This window comes from Peromyscus eremicus, chromosome 2 (assembly GCF_949786415.1).
Source record: "Peromyscus eremicus chromosome 2, PerEre_H2_v1, whole genome shotgun sequence".
NCBI lineage: Eukaryota > Metazoa > Chordata > Mammalia > Rodentia > Cricetidae > Peromyscus > Peromyscus eremicus.
The window spans coordinates 125,874,756-125,899,735 of NC_081417.1; the positions used below are offsets into that span (position 1 = coordinate 125,874,756).

Consider the following 24,980-nt stretch of genomic DNA (forward strand, 5'->3'; position numbering starts at 1 on the left):
GCAAAAGCTTCTCCCTAGGCATTTTATCTAGAATCATAGTACCCATGTCCATCTCTCTCACACCCATCCTACCAACAAAACAAAACAAAAACTATCCACCTCACCCTCAACTGATTATCTCTTTTCATTTATTTTTACTCTGTTTTCTATGACAATTAAAACATGGATGATAATAAAAAAGAAAGAGGGCCGTTAATATTCTGTATTCTAATATATCTACTATCAATACTGTGTTAGTTTCTTTTCCTATCACTGTGAGAAAACACCCCAACAAAAACAGCTTATGGAAGCAAAGGTTAATCACAGCCCACAGTTCAAGGTCCAGTCCATCATGTCAGAGAAGCCAAGGCAGCAGGAACTTGAAGAAGGTAGTTATGTTACACACACAATCGGGAAGCACAGAGCAATGAATAGAGATGCATGCTACTCCTCAGCTCCCTTTCTCCATTTATATATCCCAGGATCCCAGCCAGGGAGACCCCACAGTAGGCAAGTCTTCCCATTGTAATGAAGACAATCAAAATAATCCTGAATAGGTATGCCCAAGAGACCCACATCTCAGGTGAGTCTAGATTCTGTCAAGTTAACAGTTATGACTAATCATAACAAGTACAAAAACAAAAAAATGAGAACCAGGTTGTGCACACCTGTAACACCTGTAATTGCATCACTGAGGAGGCAAAAGCAGGGAGGATCTCTAGGTCGAGCCAACCTGGGATATGTAGTGAGACTCTGTCTCAAAAAAAAAGAAAAAAAAGAAGAAAGAATGATAGAAAGAAAGGAAGAAAGAAAGAAAAAGAAATAAAGGATGTTGCATGATATATATATATATGTAGTCATTATTCCATCATAATGTACAAGCTTAAACTTCAAGAATTTTTGATTACCATTTATAAGCAGTCTTGTACCAAATAAATAAATTAGTTTGGGTGAGAAAAGAAAGCCTTTATAGTATGATTTAATATATATTTCCACATACCGCACACGGAATGTGAATAGATGTGAACTCTAGGGTACTGCTGGGAAACCTACATAATCTTTCCTGCCAGGATCTCCCTTGGACTTTTCAAGGTGGTCACATTGTTCCTGGAGAAGTCAGAATAAGGTCCTTTGAGAATGAGGATACCAGCATCTCTTCCTCCTAGGAATAAGGGCACAGGGCCTCTCAATGAGGCAAGAGTCAATTCAGAGGGAGCTAGAAGTAGTGTGGAACTCCATGGTTGGGGCTCTGTAGTTAAATGGCCTGTAGCTTTGAATCCTGGCTCTCCCATTACTCCTCTGTGACCTTGGGCAGATTACCTAACACACTTTTGGTTTTCTAAAAGGGCCTAAGGCTAGTACAGTATCTACCATTGGGATTGTTTAAGAGAGTAAAAGAGAAACACAGATGAGCCTGGAACAAGGCACGCATCCGTTAATGTTCACTGCTGTTACTCCTACTGCTATTCTGGTTCTTCTAAACAGTAGCAGTGTAAGACAACCATTAACAGACAAGGAAAGTGACTGGGACTTCTCACGGCAATTTGCCATGTAGATCTATTTTATCCTCTCTCCTTTTGGCTCAGAGAAGCCTCCACCTCAACCCTGAAAGTTGATCACCAACTCCTTGGCCATTATGAGAGGAAATAACTGAGCAGATGCTGCAGGAACATCTGGTAACCCCAGAGAGTGTCAAAAACACAGTGTCTCTGCCATAAGAAGGGAGTGATTCAAGAAACCTCAGATAATGTTGTCAAATCTGTGACACTCTTGGAATTATTAGCTATGGTATGAATGCTTGGAATGGTAGATAGTGGACTCTTCTGTATGGGTGAGTTCTCAGAAGTCTATGGAGGGACTCAACCTTCTGGGAAAATGACAGCAGGCTCTAGATCCTGTCAGCACTTCAGCAGCTTGCTCCCTCAGGACAAGGCATGTTTCGAAACAGTCTGGAAATCCAGACCTTAGGTGAAAGAAACACAGGGGCCACATATTTTCCAAGTGACTTGAAAAAACTTTTGTCACCTCTCTCTTGGTTTACTTATCTGAGACAGGAGGATAGCTATAAGTTCTAAGCCATGTCAGACTACATAGTGAATTCTAGGTCAGCCTGGACCATAAACTGACACTCTGTCTCAAAATTTAAAGACAAACAAACAAACCAAAAAAACCACACAGACACGAAGACACACACACACACACACACACACACACACACACACACACACACACACCAAAAAACAAAGCAATACAAAACCAAAACACTAATGTGTAAAGCAACCAGTTCTGTTGTGGAAGTCTACATTTTTTAGTTCTGTTTTTCATTTATTTTCTCCAATTTTCTTGAATTTAAGGTGTGATTAAGAGACATCCTTAGTAAAATCAGAGTTCATAGTTGACAGTGTACGTTTCAGATGGGTTATCCCTCAGAATGAATAAACCCATTGTGCTTTTGACCCAAAAGTGAAGCTGAAGGCTATCATACAAAAGTCTTGGCATTGATGTTACTGTATACTCTGGCCCTAGGATTTAGGAAGGGCAGACTTTTTTGAGCTCCTGGTGGCTGGCATGAACAGAAGCTGACCAGAGAGTTAAGATGTTCTCTATGAAGAAATCTTACCCTGGCATTCTCCAGAAATCAGCAGGAGCCCACATGAGTCAGGGATTGCCCTAAGTAGAAAGTTAGTGTCTCCAAGCCAATGGCAGATTATGAAGTCTAGTGTTTTAGGGTGGAGGCTGAATCACACTTCCTGGGAGGCCCGTGGACTGTGTGGGAAGGTTTCTGACACTATTTATTATGTTCTTATTGGTATTTATCACTGTGGTCAACTAAGCATGATTGCCAACTTGACTGTTTTTCTCCTCTGTGCATTTTCTATAATTATTTCCCCTTTATTCTTTCTGTATATTCAAAACAACACTTTGAAAATGTCAATCTGTCTAATTTTGCTAAGGAAAAGCTACATGAGAGGGTGTATTGGTTATTGGGGTATTGGGCCCAGTTGGAGCAGCCAGACATGGTGTCAACATAGATAGAAACAGTCACAAAAATAAAATGGGACAAGGGTATTGAATTGAGCTCTTGATGTTTCTCCCCTCCTGGCTTCTCAGGGCCGTTCTCTTTTCAGGACTCACATTTAGTTATCTGCTCATTCAATAAGTCTTCATTGAGAGTCTCCCATGTTCCAGGCTAGATGCAAGGGTATAACAGTAAAGCAAACAGAAAGGGCCTGTTCTAATGGAGCTTTTGATATAGTGGCAAATAGAGAACAGTGACCAGGACTTTTCTCTGGAGGAAACTGGAAGCAACAAGTCCGGGAGGACATTCCTGAGAAAGTAATGTTTCCCCTGGAAACACACAGTGTGAGTTGACTTAACAAGGGACAGCTTCTCAAACTAATCTGCCCTCTAACTGAAATTCAGAACTGAGGCCAGTTGCACTTTTCCACTGTAGCCCCATTTTGTTTTCTTTCTTTTCAACACCAAGTCAAATGTTATTTGAGTAGCATGGTAGAATTCAGATCATCCATTGACCAACTCACATGAGTGGCCCACCCGAGCTCACACCACAGAGCCAGGATCTCATTGGATAAACTTGACTATCCCAAGGCTTTGGATTGCCATAAACATGTCTCACTTTTATTTTATTCAGTACATAAAAATTTTTAATTTCTTCAAAGAAAAATCCTCAAAGAAGTCAGTATGAAAGAATGAATGGCTCCAAACCCAATGTTTTGGAAACGCTCACTGCAATTTGGGCAAGTGCCATGGCCTCAGGACACTTGAGACCAGAGCACCTCTCTGGTGATTAGAACCTAAGACCACATGATTTGCATTAAAGAGCACATGGACGGAGGCATCCTGGGATACTTGCTAGACAAACATCATCATAATTCAGTTTTTATACCCAATCTGAATTAATAAAATATTTGGAACACCTTTCCCTTCAGAAGAATGTGGATATGAGCTCTTATAATAACTATAATATGATGATGATGATGATGATGATGACAATAATGGGAGTATAATATACTGAGTACTTACTACCATGTGCCAGGCATTGCTCCAAGAGCTTCACATGGATTAATTCATGTAACACTCATAACAACCTTATGCAGTTGCATTAATATTCTCTTGAAGGAAGTTCTGCTTGGAGAGATTAAGAAATCTGCCCATGGCTGAACACAGTAAGAACAGCCCTCACATAGTAGACCATGGTTTGGACTGAGACCCAGGAAGATAGTGTACATCGAATGATGGTTTTCAAATGAGGAATTTATAACTCACAGAGGCTAAGTGGCTTTTCTGAGATTATAGGGCTATCTCAGAGCCCTATATATTTTCCCTGAAACCAGTAATAATGATGGTTTTACTTATTTCTTATTGATAATTTCTTATATGCATAGCATGTTGCCTTAAAATTTTCTCACAGGTGCTCAACTTTTAGAATAATCTGGGAATTAAAAACTAAATGTCTTTAACCCACTAATTCAATCAGGATTTCAAGGTATAGGATAATTTTTCCGTTTCCCTGGGATGGAAACACAAAACGAGTGTGAGAATTCCTTCCTAGATTCTTATAGGCAAGAAAACTGAGAGTCTGGGGAAGGAGTGGAAACAGTAGAAAGATAACCAATGATTCCCAGGGTTTAGGGTTGGTGGGGAGTGTTGAACAGGTAGAGTGCAGACAGATTTTAGGGCAGTGAGCAGATTTTGTATGGTCCTATCAAGCTAGATATATGACAGCATACATTTGTCTGAACCTATAGAATGTACAATGTTGAAAATGAACTCTGACATAAACTATAGGCTACTAGTGATAACAGTGTGTCCACAGAGTGACACCATTGTACCATTGTGGTACAGGATATTGACAACAGGCAGGCTGTGTGTATGGGAGTATGGATAAGAGCTAGAGGGAAAACCTTTGTCCTTTCCTCTTAATTTTGTGGTACACCTAAAACACTTTTTAAAAAAAAAGTCTTTAAAAACGTAAAAAGGAGAGACTTGAAAAGTCAAACATCACAGGAAAAAAAGGCAAAATCATGAAAAAATGTGATCAATCATTACCAGAGAGGTTGAAAAGACACGCTCCAATTGCTTTAAAAATTCACAGAACCCAGGTCTCCTCAAAATAGTTTTGCAAAGTACATGGAGAATTCCAGGCAATAATGTGAAACACAAGTCCCACTGATGCCACTGAACATGCTTCAGCTGGCTAAACCAAAGGAGCTTGACATGAGCTCAAGGCTCTGCACAGCTCAACAGGAGAGCGAGCACAGTGGAGATGGAGACGTGGTGGCTAAGCTGGCCCAGATGTGTACATGTTCTGCTCCATTAAAATAATTTGGATGAGAGGCAAAGTACATTTGGCACACAAAGAGGAAGCCAAAAGAGGGGTGGGACAGGACACTCATCCTCATTGCAGGCCTCCCTCCTCCTCATGCTTACCTCCCCTCCATTTTTCCTTGATACAGTTTCTGAAGCAAAGTCTCTACAATGAAAATATGACCATCGACCTTCCAGGCTCCCTAGAACCAAACCATTTTGCCATAAGTGTCAATTTTTGAACTCTGTCTAGGAGTTAACAACACTCTTAGGTGACTTGGTGTGAAACTGACCAAGTATGCCCAGTGTTTAGTGTGCAAGGCTTATGGGAAGCTGCAGAGAACAAGTAGGTAACCCAGTGACCATCTCTGAAATAGGTCACATGAGGAAAGGTGGGGGAAAGAAGTGATAATGTCTGGGCAGAAGAAAGACAAGATCCTAAGCTTTCTACATCTGAAGAGCTAGGATGGGATTCTCCATGAAATTAGTATGGCAGCTACAATATAAAAGACTGTGTCTCAGTGCAGGAAGACTTTAACATCTAGGTGTGTCCTAAAGTTAAGATATGGTAGCAAACTTCCTAACACTGAATCTGAATGACTTTTTGGTAGGGCTATTGAGGAGGGGATTCAACCATGGTTTGGTTGAACTCAATGTTTTACATTGCCTCTTTGAGTTTAGAGTCTGTTTTTTAGAATATATTTATTTTTATTTTATGTGTATATGTGTTGTGTCTGCATGTATGTCTGTTAACAAGCAAGCAGTACCCAGGGAGGGTACTCAGCCCAATGTGCTGTCATTCCTTCCCCAGAACTCATTCTGTGGACCTACATGCAAACATATTGGAGAGTGTGTTAATCCTGTTGATACCCACTTTTCATTGTCTGATTTTGTTCTTTTCTTGAGGTACTTGGGAAATGGGACTGCTACATTATAACACTTCATACCAACTTGAGTAGGTGATGTGTTTGAACCTGGGGGTGCCTTGATGAAGGCATCAGATGTCCTGGAGCAAGAGTTATAGATAGTTGTGAGCCACCATGTAGCTGTTGGGGATCGAACCCAGGTCTTCTGGGTTCAAGGAAAAGATTTTCTGAGTTTTTATGGGGGAGTTGTGGCAGGAGAGGAAGGGTACAGTGCAGAGTAGGTTCTCCTTGTGTCTGTGTTAATAGACTGGATGTGTGAGTTATTAGACATGGGGACTGGCTGACTTTCTGTTGCTGTCCACAGTGTCTCAGCCCACTGTGATTGCCATTCCTTCTCCAGAACCCGTTCAGTGGACCTACGGAAGTGTTGAAGAGTGCATCCACCCTGTTGGTGTTCATTCTTCATTCTATGATTTCTTTCCTTTTGGAGTTCTTGGGAACTGGAACTGCTGCTTTATAATGCTTTACACCGACGTTGTAGGTTAGGTGAGGGTGCTGCGATTTAACTTATTCATCTATGTGTCTGTCTTCAGTGTGGAAGCAGAGTTTCCCAGTAGGATTAACGAGAGTTGGAAAGAGAGTTGGATTGAGTTCCAACTCTGAAAAGAACAAACAGGTTTTCAAGAAAAACTTTTACGAGGCTCAATCATGCTATCGTGTTGTCTTAATATGTTTTTACCCTAAGAGTCTAATTTCCAGGCTTGTGCCATGTGTCTGGGCTGCTGAAATTACTAGCTTTGATTTGCCTTCAAAGAGCTCTCATTCTAGTTCAGGAGGAATAGACGGGAAATTTTGGGGGAGAGGAGCCTGTCACTCCAATATGTAGTTGAAGTTTTCTTGTGTCCACCCGGCTCCTGCATCCTTGCATTTCCACAGCCGCTCAGACCCAAATAAACATACGCAGGCTAATATTATTTAAAACTGCTTGGCCATTAGCTTAGGCCTACCACTAACTAGCTCTTATACTTAAACTCAGCCCATTTCTGTTAATATAGATGTTGCCACGTATTCCGTGGCTTTACCTGTGTGCCTGTTACATGCTGCTCCCTGGACGGCAGGCTGGCATCCCCTCACTCAGCCTTCCTCTTCCCACAATTCCCTTCTCTGTTTGTCCTGCCTATACTTCCTGCCTGGGTACTGGCCAATCAGCATTTTATTTATACAGAGTGATATGCACAGCACCAAAATCTAGTTGAAACCTTTTGCCAGCAGAGAAATAAAAAGTGTAGCACAATTAATTATTGGCTAATGCCTTTCTCACTTCGCAGGTATAAACAATGTAATTTCTAAGACTCTTCACCAGATACTCTGTAGACAGAGAAAGGACATGTACTAAACTCCTCGTGCAACCCCAGTGGCTTCTGGTTTTACCTTATCAGATTATAATTCCATCTAAGGCATCTCCAGGGCCTTTTTATAATTTCATTTATTATGATAGAGAAAAGAAGAAACTGTTTCCTAGCAACCTTTTTAGATATAACTCAAGAGTTAACAAAAATGGTAGATATGGCTAATGCTAAAACAATTGAGACTCCTTGAGGAAGCTCCCACCTACACTTGGGCATGTGTTACCTTTTGTGATTGTCTTGCAAAGAAGCCCACACCCAAGCTCTTGGGTGAGTCTTACTTTCTTTCCTTGAGTACCTCTCTTTCTCCTAACCCTTACACTTAAGCCTACATTAAAATATCTTTAATAAAATATCCAGCTCTGCTTCATAAAAGAGTCCTAAAATTCTTTTCCGCATGGAAGCCACAAATCCAGGCTCGAGGTCCCTAAAGCATTAAAGGAACTCCTCTGTTGGTGAGGGGGAGGGTGTGGAGCTGTGTCATTGTCCTCACCTCTCTGACACGGTGGGGGAATAAAAGTTAGTGGAATAAAAATAGAAAGAGGCTAGTCTGTGCTTGAAAAGTATAGATGATTAGGGAAGGAGAAGACATTTGAATTGGTTTTTGGGGATAGCTGATGTTGCCATGCACTCAGTGGGGAAACACTTCCCAGGATGAGGGTCAGCAGCAAGCACAAGGCTGGGGTCATGCTATGTTGGGAAATGTCAACTAGTTTCTGTGTGCTCTGTAATGAACTGTGTCCAGGAAAGTGGTGAGTGATGACACTGCCAACATATTTTGGGGCAACCCTCACCTAGATACAGAGACTTGCCAGAGTGCTACCTGAAGTGATTTTTGAAAACATGGTCTGAAGTTTCATGGACTGTAATTAAATATGGCCAATTTTGCGTGCTCCATCTTGTGAGTTATCAGAAATCTTGCTACATATTACTTTCCCCTGACCACCTTAGGAATGTATTTCTAAAATAACCCATTTAAGGTCAGTCAGAATAAATCATAATCAGGAGGGCGTATTTTCTGGAACAACTCAAGAGTGTAAGATAGGATGAAAATATGCATCAAGATGACTTGAAGTCATGTCCAGTTGACTAAATATTACCAATGGGTGGCCTAAGGGAATTTTAGCTGACCTGCACTGCTTGCATTTGGGAGCCACATGGAGTTCATAAAGTTCATAAAGAACTCCTCAAATCACAATGAAGTGAATTTGGGAATTTTGCTTTATCTCCATTATAAGTGTAGCTGATTTGAAGTGTGAGCACAATGCTTTAAGTTTAAAATGGTTAAAATGTTTTTTATTATAAAGTAATGCCTTATTGTGGGGAATAGCAACAAGGGTGGGTATATGGGTGTGGAATATGAGCATAGAAGAGTATAAGGGAAAACAAAATCTCCCACCTAAGCAAGAAACTGAGTCACAATGGTACACTTGTTTTGTTGTTACAGGTTAAGCTCATTAAAATCAGTTTTTAAAAAACATAACATTTCATCAGATCTACCACTTCCCTTATGCATGCCTCTATGAGAATACTTTTCTCACTCTTACCTCATTATTAAACTTTCTTAATGCTTTCAGACCAAAATGTTAAGTTTACAAGCAGTGGAAAGGTGTGTAATTCAGACAGTAATTTAATATTGACATAGGATCCAACTGAGATTCAAGTTCGATATATCAATAAATACTACAAGGTCCTAGGTATCCATCCTTTCTCTAGACCACCAAGTCTACAATATAACACAGAGGATGTACCCAATAAATATTGGTTGTTTGAATAAATGAATGAATGGGTGTATGTGCAATTTTATTTATTCTTCCCCCAAAAGTCAGAGTCTCTCTGACAAATGCCCTATTTGGGCTAGACAATTGGGATGTAAATAACTCGATTTTATGCTATGTATACCCCCTGGGAAGCTGCACGTGCAGAGAGCCCAGTGGTCAACCTTCTTTCACTGGTAGATGTGACTTCTCTGTGGGAACCAACTTTCCAGGTTCTCTTGTCTGCTCGTGATATTAGAGACAGAGAAGGGACTGCTGTTCTGCCTAGTTCTGCTCCTGAACTCTCGAAAGTCCTCCAGAAAATCCAGCCTCTGCCCTAGCTCCGCAGAAGCCTCCGTCCCTGCTTCACACCAGAGGCAGCATGCTGTGGAAGCGATTCCTCAATGGAGAAACACCAGAGGGAAGAAGGGTGCCACTGCTCCCTTAGGATGAGACAAACCCTCTGCCACCACAGCAGAGCAGCTGGTCCAACTGGAAACCTCAGATAAGTCCAGTTCTGGCCAAAACTGGTTTGGCAGCTCTGGAGAAATGTTTCTGGCTGACTGACCCTCACAGCAGGTGCTGGTAGTTTTGCAAAAAGAAAGAGAAAAGGGAGGAAAGAGGTTGGGGGTATACTAAAGGAACTAAAGAGGGTGGCTAAATTCAAAACTCTCAACTTCGCCTCACTTGCAAGTTAACACTTGGGAATTCACATAAAATTACTACCAGCCCACCAGCCTCAGTCCTTCCCTCACCCTCGCGTCCTTTGCAAAAATAGTTTTGTTGCAATGCAGTTTGTTCTGCAGCGCAATTGTTGAAACTACTGAATTCGGCCGAAAGCGACTTTTAGCGGTGTTTTCCCCCACCCTGCAATGCTACTATTAAGGCGATTGAATCTCCGCTCTTTCCCCTCCTTACTGCAATCGCACTCCGGCTGTGATTGCTCGGGTCTGACTTCGCAAGTGGCGGTGCGCTTCCAAACCCCCTCATCCGCCCCTCGCCCGGCTCTCCCCACTCCCTCCTTTTCCGCGCCCAGGCGAGAGCAGCCGATTGGCAGAGCGGGGCTTTCAGGAACAATAACAGTGGGGGGAGTCGGGGCCCCGGGGAGCCTCCCCGCCCCCGGCCCGGCTGCGGCTCACGCCCCCCGCGGGGTCCCCACCTCCGCGCCGCCCCGCGGGCTGACCGGCGCCCGGGCCCGCCCCCGGCGCCCACCATGTACGCCTTTGTGCGGTTCCTGGAGGACAACGTCTGCTACGCGCTGCCCGTGTCGTGCGTGCGCGACTTCAGCCCCCGCTCGCGACTGGATTTTGACAACCAGAAGGTGTACGCAGTGTACCGGGGCCCGGAGGAGCTGGGCGCCGAGCCCGAGAGCCCCCCGCGTGACCCCCGGGACTGGGGCACGCTGTTGCTCCACAAGGCCCAGATCCTGGCTCTGGCAGGTGAGCAAATGGGCCGGGAGGGGCGTTGGGTCCGGGCGGACTGGGGCTGGTTCCGGGAGAGGCTGAGCGGCCGGGGCCGGGGAGCCACAGCTTGCTCTTGCCTCTCCTTCCTGCCCCTTGGGCTTTCTTTTGGGTGCCAGGTGTCTCTAAGAGGCCAGACCAGTTAAAAAGACCCGAGGGTCCCCTTTGTCTTCCTTGCTTCTCTGACACTCATGCGCCCGGCTGTCATCTGCCTTCTCTGCCCTCTTCTTTCTGACTCTTTTGTATTCTCCCTGCCGCTTCACTTTCCCCGTCACTAGCTGCCTACCCTTAACTGTCATTTCTCCGACTCTCACCTTTACCTCTCTCTCACACAGCTGCTTTCCCCTCTGTTGCTTTCTCTCTCAAGTTTCTCAAACTGTTCCTTCCTCTCTTCCTTTAAGGCCCTTGGTGTCTTCTTGGAGCAAGAAGGAATTTTAGGTCTTTAGATGGGAGCCCTTTATCACAGAAGGAATCTCTGACAACTCCTCCCATCTGGGCCCGCATTAAGACCAGGAGGCCCAACATCAGTGTACTGGCAAAGTGGCAGAGGGTCCTAAGGTAGCTTCACCTGCACACCCCTTTTTTGCATCTCCCAGAACGCTCCCTGAGAGAGAGAGAGATGGGGGCAAACAGTTACTAGTTCAGGTTAGGGCCTGACCTCCTAACCCTGATCACACACGGAGGTCGGGGAGAGCAAAAGGAGACAGACTGACAGGCAGGCAGATGGTCTCTAGGTTGATGGATAAAGAAATAGAGACTTGGTTAGTTGACAGGACAAGCCAAGTCTTTCAGACTCCTGTACTGTGCCATGCAGAGGCACGGGTTCCTCTTCCAGCAAAGACAGTTGGCCTTCTTTCCCAGCCACTTGTAGAAGGCTTGGGCACGCACCAAGCAGGGAAAAGGAGCTTATCGCTTCCATCTAGGGGGCAGAGGTATAGCTGCTACTGGTAAGTGTGCTGCCTTTGAGTTGGTAGAGACAGAAGCACCTTCCACCTGGGAGACAACCCCAGGCATTAGGAGCCCAATGAAGGCTGTCAGGATTTTGTGGTTTTGACATTTTCTCTACTTTTCCCAGGGTCCTGTGTTTCCTCCTTTAGCCTAAAGATGGACCTAGCACGAATCACAGTGACTTGCCCAGGATCCCAGACAAGCTGTCAGTGGAGCTCAGCCTCATGGCTGATTCCTTTCTAATACCTTTGGAAAGTAGGTTTGTGGAAATAAAGGAGCAAAAGATTTGGAATGGATCAACACTTCTTTTTAGACAGATTGAGTCCTTACCACCATGCTGACAGGCCCCGGGGGCACAGAGCTGTAGGTCCACTCACCACCAGACACCAAGGTCCAGGGGGGAAAAAAAAATGAGTGAGGGAGATAGGTTTTTAGAACGGAAGTCTTCAAAGCTGATTAGGTTTTGTTTGCTTGCTTGCCTTTAATTACCTAGGAAGGGATTAAGAATTTATTCAGCAAGAGGATAAGTCTAAGGAAATTATAACTAGATATAACCTTAGCTTCCCTTTTGCTAAAAGAAAAGAGAGCATGCTTCTTGATGATCCTGTCACATATAGGTCTGGAAGAGCCCAGGAGAGTTGATGGAATGGGTGTCATGGTAAAGGCCTTTCCTTTTTTGGAGATTGTTGATCTGTCCACTCAAGCATCCATTAATCCATTCATTCAGCAAGTGTAGATACACATACAAGAACTAGAGAGAGGCCAGTTAGGCCAGATGGCAGCCTCCACCAACTCTTCTTTTAAAGTCAACACACGTTGCAATGGGTTGTATGCATACATACATACATACATACATACATGCATACATACATGCATACATACATAAGAAACTCAGCAGAGTATGTGGTACCAGTTTCAGCAAACTGAGTTAAAAAGTGCTTCTTCTCATCTCCAGTTTTTTTTTTTTCCTTAGGAGAAGAAAAAAGGCGGGTGGGTGTATGACAGGGAGGGGTGGGGATAATGGCAGCTTGGGGTTGGCTAGACTCCGTTTTGAATTCCAGTAAGCTGGTTAATTTATAAATTGAAACTGTTGTTCTTGGTGCAGACCTGATTGGAAAGGCCAATGTGAACCTGGGAATTCCTGTATCCTGGAAGGACTCTCCCTTGTATGTTGAGTTTGGTGGCTATGAAGCTTGCTTGAAGTGACTTCGCCTGAAGAGCTCATCTGACCCTTGCTATTATCTAAATGCGATCAACCTCCTTATGGGGCTTAGGGACTCAAACAAAACTGGTTCCTGTAGGCTTTTATAGCCTTGCGATTCATGGGGGCAGAGTTGTACTGTGGCACCAAGTTTGAGGAGTTAGTTCCTCAAGAGGAAGGCAGAGGTAGGTGGCTTTGCATTTGTGGACTGCTCCTGGTTAATTAATTAGTTCTGACCTCAGTAGTGGTTTCAGAAGAAGCTTCAGAACCACTTATGGCTTTTGGTGATAAGTGTGTTAACTTTGCTATATGTTTGCCCAAGCCAACCACTGTAGCTGTCTTGAAGTAAACCATTTTCGTAAACCCAGGAAATGTCCAGCCAGCCGCTATGGTACTTTGTACTTTGCCACCCACAGTAGCTTATGCCATGGATTCAGTGTGTCAAACCGTAGTGCATGGCTTCCTTTGTACCAAACTACAATTCCAGCTTTAATAGAAAACAAAGCCTTCCCCTGCACTTTGGTGACAGTCTTGCTGTGTGCCTGCTCATTATTTGTCTAGCACCCATTGATAGATACTACCATAGTTCTTCTTTCCATTTTATAGATGAGAACAGAGGCTCAGAGAACTCCCTGAAGCCACATACAAATAGTTGGCCACGCTAAAAATGCGGTGCAGATCTTCTAGTGCCAGCCCCTGCTTGGCAATCCCCTTTGTAAGGTGGCCGATGAACCAATACAGCATGGCATGGGGGCAGTGAAAGGAAAGGGAAAATGTCAATGAAGTGCGTAGTCCAAGGCAAGTTTTCCAGCCAGAGACAGAGTTAGTTTTGAGTATTCAAACCCACTATGCTCTACTTCCTCTATTCCCTGACCAAAACTTCCCCAAACTCAAAGCTGTACTTGCTGAAATCCTCCCACAGGGACGGGATAATGCAAGGACTGACTCCTCTGTGAGCTGCGGTCTCTTCTTACTTGCATTTATTTGCCACGCAGGCTGTGAAGTTGAGAACTTCCCCTGCAAAGACCTCGCTATTGTCCAGTTGCAATCCAGCCTGCTTATGGGGTTTAGAGACTCAAAACTGATTCCTGTAGGCTTTTGTAGACTTGCAATTCTGTCATTTTTCCTGGGTATCTCTACTGTGTAATTATTGCCTGACTGCCCTAAATTCCCTCTGTGGTCAAGTGTGTCCTTACTATTTCTTACAGGCCAGACCCAATGCAGTAATGCCTGGCTACACCCGTGCAGAGTCCAAGGTGCCATACTCACAATGATGGCATGATCCATGGAAGACAGTCTTTTTAGGCCCAGCCACATGGGATTTCTGTGGAGGGGGCAGAGTGATGAAGAAATAAACACTGTCCTCAGGGAGTGTGTAGGAAGTGTTAAGCAGAGGAAGAAGCCAGGCCCCAGGGAGCATAGCGAAGGGACCAGTTCTAGGAGTTTAGGGTTCTTCTTTTCCAGATCAACAAGCACTGGCTGCATTCAGTCTTGCTTAGGCTCTTAGTCATCTAAACCCCTGCAGCAGCCTGCTAATTAATCACCCAGTGTCCAGTCCACTGTCTAGACTGAATTCACAATGATCCAATCCACTGTCTTATCAATCGACTGCTCTCCTCAGAACCTTCTCTAGCTCCCCTATGGCCTGCTTGATAAAGCTTCAGCTTCTTGGCCTGGCATTCATATCCCAGTAGACCAACCCCAGCCCCACTTTACTCTCCAGACCTCATCCCTCCAACTCCCCAACCCTGCTTGCCCTGGACTTGAGGTATCTCTTGCCCTTCTGTGAACACATACTCCTGGGTCAGCCACTGTGTATTCATTTTGTCTGACTGAACCCTCTGTTTAAGTGGAGTTTACCTTCCATTGGGGAAAACAGTCTTAGGCCCCATTGTTGGTCCAGCTGTAAGAGAAAGTGGGCAAAGTACACTGGGAGTACCAGCCTTAAGGGCATTGCCTGTTCCTGCCTCTGCCCCAAAGGGAGATTCTCCCTCCTCAGAACTCTCTGTACTTTGCTTGTTCCCTGCTTTTGACTTGTAGCATTTGAAGACTGTTTTGGTTAGCCGGTGTTCCTGTCAGACAGTGAACTTCTCCAGGGCAGGGGTCTGTTGTCCAGGGCTGTGCATCCACTTGGCCAGGCTGTGTTGCATTCATATACTTTGTGAAGACAAATGCTTTTTTGTTGGAAGATAGGAGATAAGGAGACATGAACCCGCTAAACCACAACTTAGTTTTGTTTTGTTTTTAGAACAAACCTGCAATGGGCTTATGAGGTTTCATTCAATTTTTATTCATCTGGAAAAAGTCAACATTCTTTATCACTCCCTCGACTAGAAGAAACCCCACACTTGGGGGAAATAAGTCCCAAAGCCACGTTCTTCTTGCTTTGGTAATTTTAGCTCATTCAGGGCTCAGGTCCCAGCTTGGCACTGTCAGTCCAAATAGATCACTTGCTCCAGAAATGCTTTGGAACGTCTACAGAGCCAGCAGCGAAGCAGGGGACTAGCCAATTTCACATGCAGAGATTGTTGCATGTCATCAGTGGGAGAGTGCCAACCAAAGGATTGCTGCTGCTTCTTTTTTTTTTAAATAAGCAAGTGAAAACTTTTAATTTAGGTTTTGACATGTTCTGCTGACATACACTGGAGCAAAGACTGGGACTTGCCTGCTGTCATTTGTTGCAGATTCTGCTGGAATGTTAATCACTGAGGGTTGAATCTGATGTGAGCTTTAGTGTTCCAGAACCACATATTTGTTGTATCTAAATAATGGATGCTGAAGAGGGCTTCAGGGTCCTGGTTTATAGGCTGAAAGGAGAAGTCCCAGGCAAGTTGAAGCTTTTGTTTATTTGGTTGGGTGTTTTGTTTGTTTGTTTTGTTTGGTGTGTGTGTGTGTGATAATTTGTTCAAGAGCACATTAACTTTTACATTTAAAAATATCCAAAAAAGTAGAGTTCAATTTGATAGCTTTTCTGTAGGAAGAAATTTTCTTGCCTGTGTGCTTGTGTCTAAGCTCTTTAGACAGGGAACTGTATCTACACTTGTTACCAGAAAATCATATCACCTGAGGAGGTTTTCTTGACCCATTTAAGTTCTGCAGGTTCTGAGTTATATCAGGTGGTCTAGCCGAATGCTGGGAGGTATTGTAGGAAGAACAGGGATTGATATTGTCTGACTAAAGATCTCAGTAACCACCAGGTTCCAAATAGGGCTTGAGGAAGCTGCTCAAACATTTGCTCAGTCAGTGTAGATTCCAGATAGTGGGCTGTATCCTCCTACATATCAAGACTGTGATGTCAGCCCTTAGGAAACTGAGGCAGGTTCATAAATGTAAGGGCAGCCTAGGCTATATGTACAGCAAGACCTTGTTACAAAAACAAACACACACACACACACACACACACACACACACACACACACTCACGACAAAACAAAAAAAGGAAGAAGGAAGGAAGGAGGAAAGGAAAGGGGAAAGGAGGAAAGAAGGAAAGGAAGAAGGAAGGAAGGAAGGAAGGAAGGAAGGAAGGAAGGAAGAAAGAAAGAAAGAAAGAAAGAAAGAAAGAAAGAAAGAAAGAAAGAAAGAAAGAAAGAGCGAGCTGGGCAGTGATGGCGCACGCCTTTAATCCCAGCACTCGGGAGGCAGAGGCAGACGGGTCTCTGTGAGTTCAAGGCCAGCCTGAGCTACAGAGTGAGTTCCAGTAAAGGAGCAAAGCTACATAGAGAAACCCTGTCTCGAAAAAAAACAGAGAGAGAGAGAGAGAGAGAGAGAGAGAGAGAGAGAGAGAGAGAGAGAGAGAAGGAGAGGAGGAGGAGGAGGAGGAGGAGGAGGAGGAGGAGGAGGAGGAAAAAGAAAGAAAGGAGAAAATGAAACTCTATGAGACTTGGTAGTTGACTGGTTGTGATGCTGTGTAATAGTGCTATGACAAGATAGGGTGATCTGGACCTTCCTTCCTCAAAGGGCACTCTTGAAGAGTAGCTGGTTGGAAGGGGAGATGATGAGTTTTGCGTGAGGCCTGTTGATTCTTAGGGTGCCATTCAACATTTATTGGGGGTGATGTCAGGAGAGTGAGTAGCCCAGAGTTCAGAAGAGTATAGTATGTCAGGCTAAAGGTCCTGATTTGGAAGTATTTAGCCATGAGAGGGCTGATGTCACAATGGGTGAAGGCAGACGGAGAGAAGTTTGTAAGGTCAGAACTCTCCAGAACACCAGCTTTTAAGGGCACTGTTGAAAAGACAAGCCATAAAAGGTGACTAGAAAAGAACAGCCAGAGCTAGACTGAGAATCAAGGGATAAGGGGGGTCCTAGGACACCAAATGAGGAGAGAGGTCTTGGCACTGCAGGCCTTGGCTGACTTTGGTTTCATTTAACTATGCAGCAACTGCCTCTCCCCAGAGCTCAATGGTGAGACAGACGACAGGAAAGCTAAATATACATGCACCAGAGAAGATTTGCATGGAATGGTATTTTTGTACTTTTTTGGTTTCTGAGTTTTACACTATAGAGGGACGATCAGGCTTGTTTCTGGGGATCCCAGAAGTAGAACTGGGGACAGGGAGTGGAATTCAAGAGCTCATTGTGAACCATAAACTAGGAACAGAGAGCAGAGGCATCATGGTAAGGGCTTCCAGCATGGGGTTGAGCGCCCTGTTGTCGGAGGTGGCAAGCAAGTCAGGGATATTTGAGAAAGGAAGTTTGTCTTAAGGTAGAGGAAGGTTAGACAACCTGGAGGTCATGTTCTTAAGTGCTGAGGAGGAAGTGTGAGAGCTTGAAAAGGCTGGACTTGAAAGACAGGGTAGGTTCAAATTGTGACTGCTGCTTCTAAGCTGGGTGATTGCAGAGAAATTCTTGACTCCTCTGAGAATTAGGTGCTCACCTGAAACATGGAAACTAGTGATCACTCTGTTTCCCACTGTGTTCTTATCAAGCAAACATGGCCAAGTGTCTGGCACACGGTACAGATTTCCTAATATTGACAGCTGTTAGGAGCTGGGATGGACTAACCATTGAAGGACAACCAGCTGAGTCACAGGCATCACCCTTTGGTGGAAAGGACTATTGAGAGGAACAAATGCATGTTGAGTTTAAGACTTAACTGTGTTTTAAGCCCTCCTGGGACTAGACCTAAGCACGGAGGCCTTACCATTTTCCTGTGTCTTGCTGACCTGTGACTCTCTTGTGGGGCCCTTCATTACCCTAGCAACATTTCCCATAAAACATGAGGATAGCTAGACAAATGACCCAGCAGAATGGCATTCCTGTTCGTGTCTGTGTCCTAGCTCTGTTCCAGGGCCAGCAAGAAAGTGGACATGCGAACAAGGAGGCCCACCAATGCCTGCCTGGCAATTTCCTCTCCCCACAGGTACGAGGCCTCAGTAGAGCGTTTCTTCTAACAGCCCCACTTGGAGGACTCTTGGACAGAGGTGATCTGTTGCCTGCCTTCCCTGTCAGAGTAGAGAGGGACCTGGAATACTGAAGGACCTGTTGAGGGTTTCCAATTCTGTCTCTGTGTTCCACTGGAAGGAAGTTCAGGGAGGCCAGGTCACCTAGTGAACCTGTGAGAGCCAGGCCTTGGGCCAGCAACCCCTGCTTGCCTCTGCTACTCCACAGCAGGCACCCTTCTTTTTGTTGTCTTGGCTGGATAAAATCCTTGAAACTTGAGAATTCTATCTGCTTTGGATTTTATAAAAATAAACACCATAGGCTGGAGAATGCAGCATGCTTGTCTCTCTGTGGCGTATCTGTTTTTAATGCAAACACAAGACTTCACAGGGTTTTCTTTTGTGCAGATGAAAAACTTGAAACTTGCATATAGATATTTATAAAACAAGACAAAACCTTTGTTAAACATTCGTGTTTAGCCTTCCAGAATTTAGCATTTCATTCTAACTGGCAAACCCACACCAAGCTCAGCTACTCTGGCTTTGGATTATTTTAATTATCCAGCATGATGCTATGTAAAGTGGGAGGTAGGACAGCTTTACTCCCCTTTAACTGGAAACCACCGATCTTTCAGGGGTCTGAAGACAGCTTTGCCCTGGGTTTCCTGTTCACCTGTCAGTTACTTTAAGAATACTGTTAGCTTTTTTCTGTGCCTCCATTTCTCCCCATGTTAATAACAAATAGCAAGTTCTGCTATAATCTTGAAGAACACATTTTTAAACCACACACACATACCCAGGCATACCACACACACACACACACACACACACAAAGGAAAAAAGCTAGGTGGCCTTAACGAACTTTTGTAGTTCAGGGATTAATATAATGTGTATCTCAGGGTAGGAACTTATCAGAGAAGTCTCCTAAAGTGTAGGAGAAAGACAAGTACCTTGGGAGTTTTGTCAATATACTGCTATTGTATATGTTCCTTTCAGTTCAGTTCACAAAGCTCTAATTTTTCTCTAATTTCAATAGATGCAATTGGGTGACAGGAACAGGGCCCAAGTGTCAAACAGACTGGATTGAAATCCTCCTGTCATTCATGTCTTAGGAAAGCCCCCTCGCTTCTTGTAGCTGTAGTCCTTACTTTAGTAATTTACTGTAGGATTAGATGTAATGGTGTAAAGGACCTGGCTCTAGATTTGGCACACAGTAGGTATTTGTTCGAGATTTATTGAAAGTGTAAAATCAGTTGCTGACATCATAAAAGATAGCAGAGCGTGGAAACTGCTCAGGTTGATGGTCATCTTGCTTGTCCTGGAGACCAGAATCAGAAAATCAGGATGGTGAAGGATGTCTCTTTCAAGGACGCATACTTATTTCTATATACACTAAAGCTGATCGTTTGCCTCTAAGCTTGGAAAAATTGGAAAGGCAGGTTGGCCAGAGAGCTGTCTCCGTCTCCATTCTTCCTAGTTAGCTGCTATTTCCTTCTGTGGTTTCCTGGAAATCAAAGCCAGAGTCATATTCCAAAGTCACATTAAAACGCCACGTGAAATATTTGCTGTCTAAGATGATCCACACCACCATTCACCTTCATTAATGTGACCGGTCAAGAGTTATAGCTTCTTGTCAGCCTGTGTTGGGGCTCATCCTCATACCCCATCCATCTTGCTTGGCACTACCACATAAATCTTCCTAAACCATCTCTTTCATCATGTCCCAGTCTGTGTCAGATACTTGCAGTGACTCTCTTTGCCAAACACATAACCCACAAGAGTGGCCTAACAGCTGCTATTTATTGAACATCTATGGTAAGGACATTCACTTTGCCAGGTACTTTACATGCACCATCACCTTAGAAAGCATTTTTCATCTGAGGCTTGGACAAGTCAAGGAGCTTACCTAAGTTCCCTCACATAGTTTGTAGCAAAGTCAGAATTCTGGCCCAGGACCACTGGATTCAAATGCTAGAGCTGTTTTGTATTAGTTAGCTGACTCCCCTCTCCCAACCATGCCTTCGGCTTTTGGTGATGACACTGTTGTCATCTATGGGTTAGATATGGATGGCCTAAGGCCACCTTCAACCCAGAAATTGAAGATGAGGAAGGCTTAGAGAACCTTCGGTGAGCCAGCATCTCTTGGAAAGTCAGGCCTTGCATTCTGGTTGTGATTCTTGGCACACACGTACTAGGCTTCTAAGTACCTCTAACCCAAAGACCACTCTACTTAGTGTTCAGATGCAGATGGGCTCAGTATGTGTTTACTGCCTTAGAGAAAAGGATGAACATGGGCTTCAGGTCTTCATAACCCTCATCCAGGGAGTGTGGATGAAAGAGGAGACTAAAGAAAGACAGGACAGAGCCAGGTGCTGGTTGGCTCCCACAAGAATGTTGAGATCCCCTTGGCCAGTAATTGAGGCAGCTAGGATCCAGCTCAGAGAGTGTATGTGATTCAAAGTACTGTTTGCTTCTGTACCTACTGCGAACTCCTGTTACTTCAGAGCTTAGCAGACTGCTCAGCCTCCTTTTCAAAGAACCTAGTCACGGCCCCTGACCTGGCTAACACCTGTTTATGTCGTACCATATTATGCATAATATGATGGCTGGTGCTTTCTGCAGACTCCTAAAGACAGTCTGTCAGGAAAACAGGAGTAATGCAGCTTCCTGTGCTCAGCTTCAGACTAGAGAGTTGGGATATACTTATCTATCTATCATTCAGTCAATCATTCATTCAACCATACATCAGTGAGTCATTGTGGCTTCTGTGTGCTATATGCATGTACTGGGAGGTAATGCAACTTAGCTTGTGGGACAGAAGATCTATATCACATCCCAACTCTGCACCATTGCTTCTAGGTGAGTTTAGGAAGGGGTTTTATGTGAGATTCATTTTTTTTTTCTTTTTGAAAAGCAAAAGAATAATTGAATAATGCTTATTTGGAGAGTTTTAATTATTGTTTAGGTTTCTTTTCCTTTCGTGTGTATGAGAGTTTGCCTGCATGTATGCATGTGCACCATGTGCCTGCAGGGACCTGCAGAGGCCAGAGAGGACATCCGATCCCTTTGAACTGGAGTTACAGAGAGTTGTGAGCAGCCATGTGGTGCTGGGAACCCAATTCAGGTTCTATAAAGACAACCAGTGTCGTTGACCACAGAGTCATCTTGCCAGCTCTGTTTAAACTGTTTTTAAAGTATGTGCATTTTGATGTTTCTTGGTATATTCTGTCACCATTGCCACTATATAGTTCCAAAACATTTTCATAATCCCCCCAACCCTCCAAATTATTATCACTCCTATTGGCCAGTTTCCTCCTGCTCCAACCACCAATTTACTTATCGTTTCTGAATTTTCCTATTCTGAACGACTCACAATAATAGTAACACAATTATAAAATACGTGACTTTTGTGTCTGAATCTTTAGCTTAGTGAACTATTTTTAAGACTCATCCATATTGTACCATCAACTAGTGTGCCATGTCTTTTTATAGTTGAATAGTGCCCTGTTGTATGGCTATACCTTACTTTATCCATCCATAAGCTGATTGACATTTGTGTTGCTTTAGCTTTTTTTTTGGCTATTACGAATATTGTTTCTGTGAATATTGTTGTACAAGTTTCTAGGTAGACATGCTTTCAATTTCTTGAGTATATACATCTAGAAATGCAGCTGCTGGGTTATATGGTAATTTGGTGCTTAATTCTTTTAGCAACTGCCAAACTGTTTCTAAAGTGGCTGTCTCCTTTTACAATCCCACCAGTTTCTCCATAGCACCCCTAACACTTATTAACTCCCCCCCTTTTTTCTGTTTGTAGACAGTCTCAGTATAAAATGGAATATCATAATTTTGATTCACAATTGCCCAGTGACTGGTGGTGCTGAGTATCCACTCATGTGCTTACTGGCAGAGTATTTATTATTATTATTATTATTATTATTATTATTATTATTATTATTATTATTTTATTATTATTATTATTACTATTAGCTTAAAAGATTTGTTTGGTGAATCTCTGTTGTATGGTCAGTTCTATCATATGGGGTTGCTCAGGGGGCAGGGCAACCTCTAAGCAGGCGATTGGAGCACAGTAAGATACTAGAGTATAATGAACACAGCATGGACACAGTGTGGAGTGAGACCTCAGAGGAGGAAGAAAGAGGTGAGTGCAGGCTGAACAGAGTTTGTGAAACACACAAGGAAGGAAGAGGGCGTGGAAGACCATGGCGCCTGTGCGTGTCTAGGGGTGGGGCCCCAGTCGTCACTGTCATCAAGGGAAAAAGCACTGCCACCCATCCCAAGCCAGGCAGTTAGGCAGGTCTCCAGCTCCTGAGGCAAACCAGCCTCAGGCCTCAACCAGCATAGGATTCTCTGTTTTCAGGGTGTACTTACTGAGCTGGTTTGTCTCCACCTGTGGTAAATTTTACAGCCTCATTACAACAACAATAACAACAACAACAACAACAACAACAACAAAGTGAGCAGTAATAAGATATGCACTCACCTGACTTCCCACATTATACAGCTAGGCCTGGAATCCAGGTCATGTGACTCCTAATTCTCTCCACAATTGCAAATTACACCTCAGCTCTTAATTTGGCATTCAAGGCCATTTATTCTGATTTGAACTCCTTTCTCTTTCTTCCTCGCCTCTGTTTCCTGCCTGTGACTGAATCACCCTTTAGGGATCCCTGCAGAAACATCTCACCCCATCTTTTCTGGTATACTTTCTGTCCTCCCATGTTCTCCCATCCAAGTACTAACCAGGCCAAAACTTGCTTAGCTTTCTGGATCAATGCACAAGATCAGGTGCACTCAAGGTGGTATGACTGTAACTGAGGTCTATGTTCTCATGTCCTTAAATGGTCATACTTTCATGTACACCAAACTATTCAATACTTTTTTATTTTCCTCAAGTTTTTAACATACAGAATTGATCATCTTCACATCATGTGAGTAGGAATTATTCACTACAATTCACAGATGAGGAAATAGGCTCAGAGAAGAAAAACAACTTATCCAACCTTGCTACGGGCCAGAAAGATCTCCCTTACTTGTGAAATCCTATATTCAAGTTTGGCTTGAAATCTTGAGTTATCTTCCCACGGGCTTCTATCATGTATCCCTATCTGATTGTTTATGCATTTGTTTCAAGGACCCAGCCTCAATTTTGCAGAGTGTAATTCTCAAAAAAATATTAGCTGACTTATGGAAGAGAATCTTCTGGGACTGAATTACACAATAGGGCTTTTCCTATGTGTTCATGCTATAACACTAACGTTTGTGACCTTATATGATAGTGACCTCTCCAAAATGTAGACCCAGTCTCTTTTGTTCCTCCTTTGTCCTTGGGTCTACCTGCATGCTGCAGGGATGCATAGCCTCTCCTGAAGTAACCTAATTTCCCTCATTATGTTTTCAAAGAGTTGAATGAGGTGACTGAGAACCATTGCTCACAGAGGACCCAGATTTATAAGCCTGAATGACTGTCTCCTCCTGCACTAACTCAACACCAGCATCAGTCTGAGCTGCTGTTTCAGGTCTGGAAGGCAAAGCATAGCTAGTTAGTTCCCATTTGGTGACATCTCACATTTTAAACTTGTCACACTGAAGACTGGATCAGGAAGAAGTCCTATAGCACCCTCCCATCTGATCTTGGGCTCTCTCTGTCTCTTCTGTCTTGTTCATTCTCTCTCTCTCTCTCTCTCTCTCTCTCTCTCTCTCTCTCTCTCTCTCTGTGTGTGTGTGTCTGTGTGTCTGTCTGTCTGTCTGTCTCTCATTCTGTGTGTGTGTCTCTGTGTGTGTATGTCTCTGTGTGTGTGTGTGTGTGTGTATTTGTGTCTGTCTGTCCCAGTCTTTCTGCTTCCTTCCTTCCCTCCTGTCTCTCAACTACCCCTCTCCTTCTCCTCTCCCCTCCCATTCTTTTCCCCACTCCCCTGTGTGTATATGGGCACAAACACCCTATGCCAAGATAATTTCATTTGAAATACTCTCTTGAGGTTTTACATTTCAGCAGGCTTTTTGCCTTAGAAAGATTCAGCATTGATTTGTAGGAGGGAAGATATTGTTCTTTTAGAAACACCCAGGTCCCCTCTACTGTTCATGCCTAACCCGCTGGATAGGTTTTATAGATAAAAAGAGAACACGAACAGGTCATTCTTGTGAAAACAGAGCCATGGATGAGTCTGCCCTAGCAGGAAGGGCCTTTCCCCAGCAGGGGCTGTTAACTAAGATCACGTCTTTTTCCTGAGTTTTTCCTTTGTACTTCATATGCTGCCTGTCATTTTTTTCTTTTTTTTAAGTTTAATGTTTATCCACCTTCTGCTTATAGAAATAAAATGATCCCAGCACACTGGTAATAGGAAGCATAATATCCTACTCACAGAGTGCCCAGTGTGCCAGGCACAGTTTGAAGAGTACTCTGAGCTGTGGTTCTCTTCCCCCAGCTGTGTTATAGAGGCCTGAGCTCAGCTAGCCTGGGGCTTTGCTCGTCTCTTCCCCCTGTCATGGAGGAACTGGGGCTAACTCAGAACTTTTTGATAGAGAGGTCCCACCTCTGACCAGCTGAAGCTGGATTTGAGAAGACTGCATTTGAGTGCTTTCTGGAATAGTTACTGGTTTATAAGCATCCTTCTTAGTTTTACTAACAAGTTGTGA

The 24,980-nt window shown here is 43.8% G+C and overlaps 1 protein-coding gene across 10 annotated transcripts in view; it reads left to right on the forward strand.

Annotated features, from left to right (window-relative positions):
• The window catches only part of LOC131903881 (BEN domain-containing protein 5), a 1,181,880-nt gene that overhangs the window by 917,942 nt on the left and 238,958 nt on the right, over nt 1-24,980 (forward strand). The window contains exon 1 of one of the 10 annotated variants that reach the window (XM_059254717.1): nt 10,519-10,775. The exons of 7 other annotated variants lie outside the window; for them this stretch is intronic. In XM_059254717.1, coding sequence (XP_059110700.1) covers nt 10,550-10,775 — 226 coding nt within the window. In that variant the 5' untranslated portion in view covers nt 10,519-10,549. Of the gene's footprint in view, nt 1-10,518; nt 10,776-16,860; nt 17,192-24,980 lie in introns of those variants that run through there. 2 more of the 10 variants (XM_059254712.1, XM_059254713.1) reach the window with 2 other exon arrangements.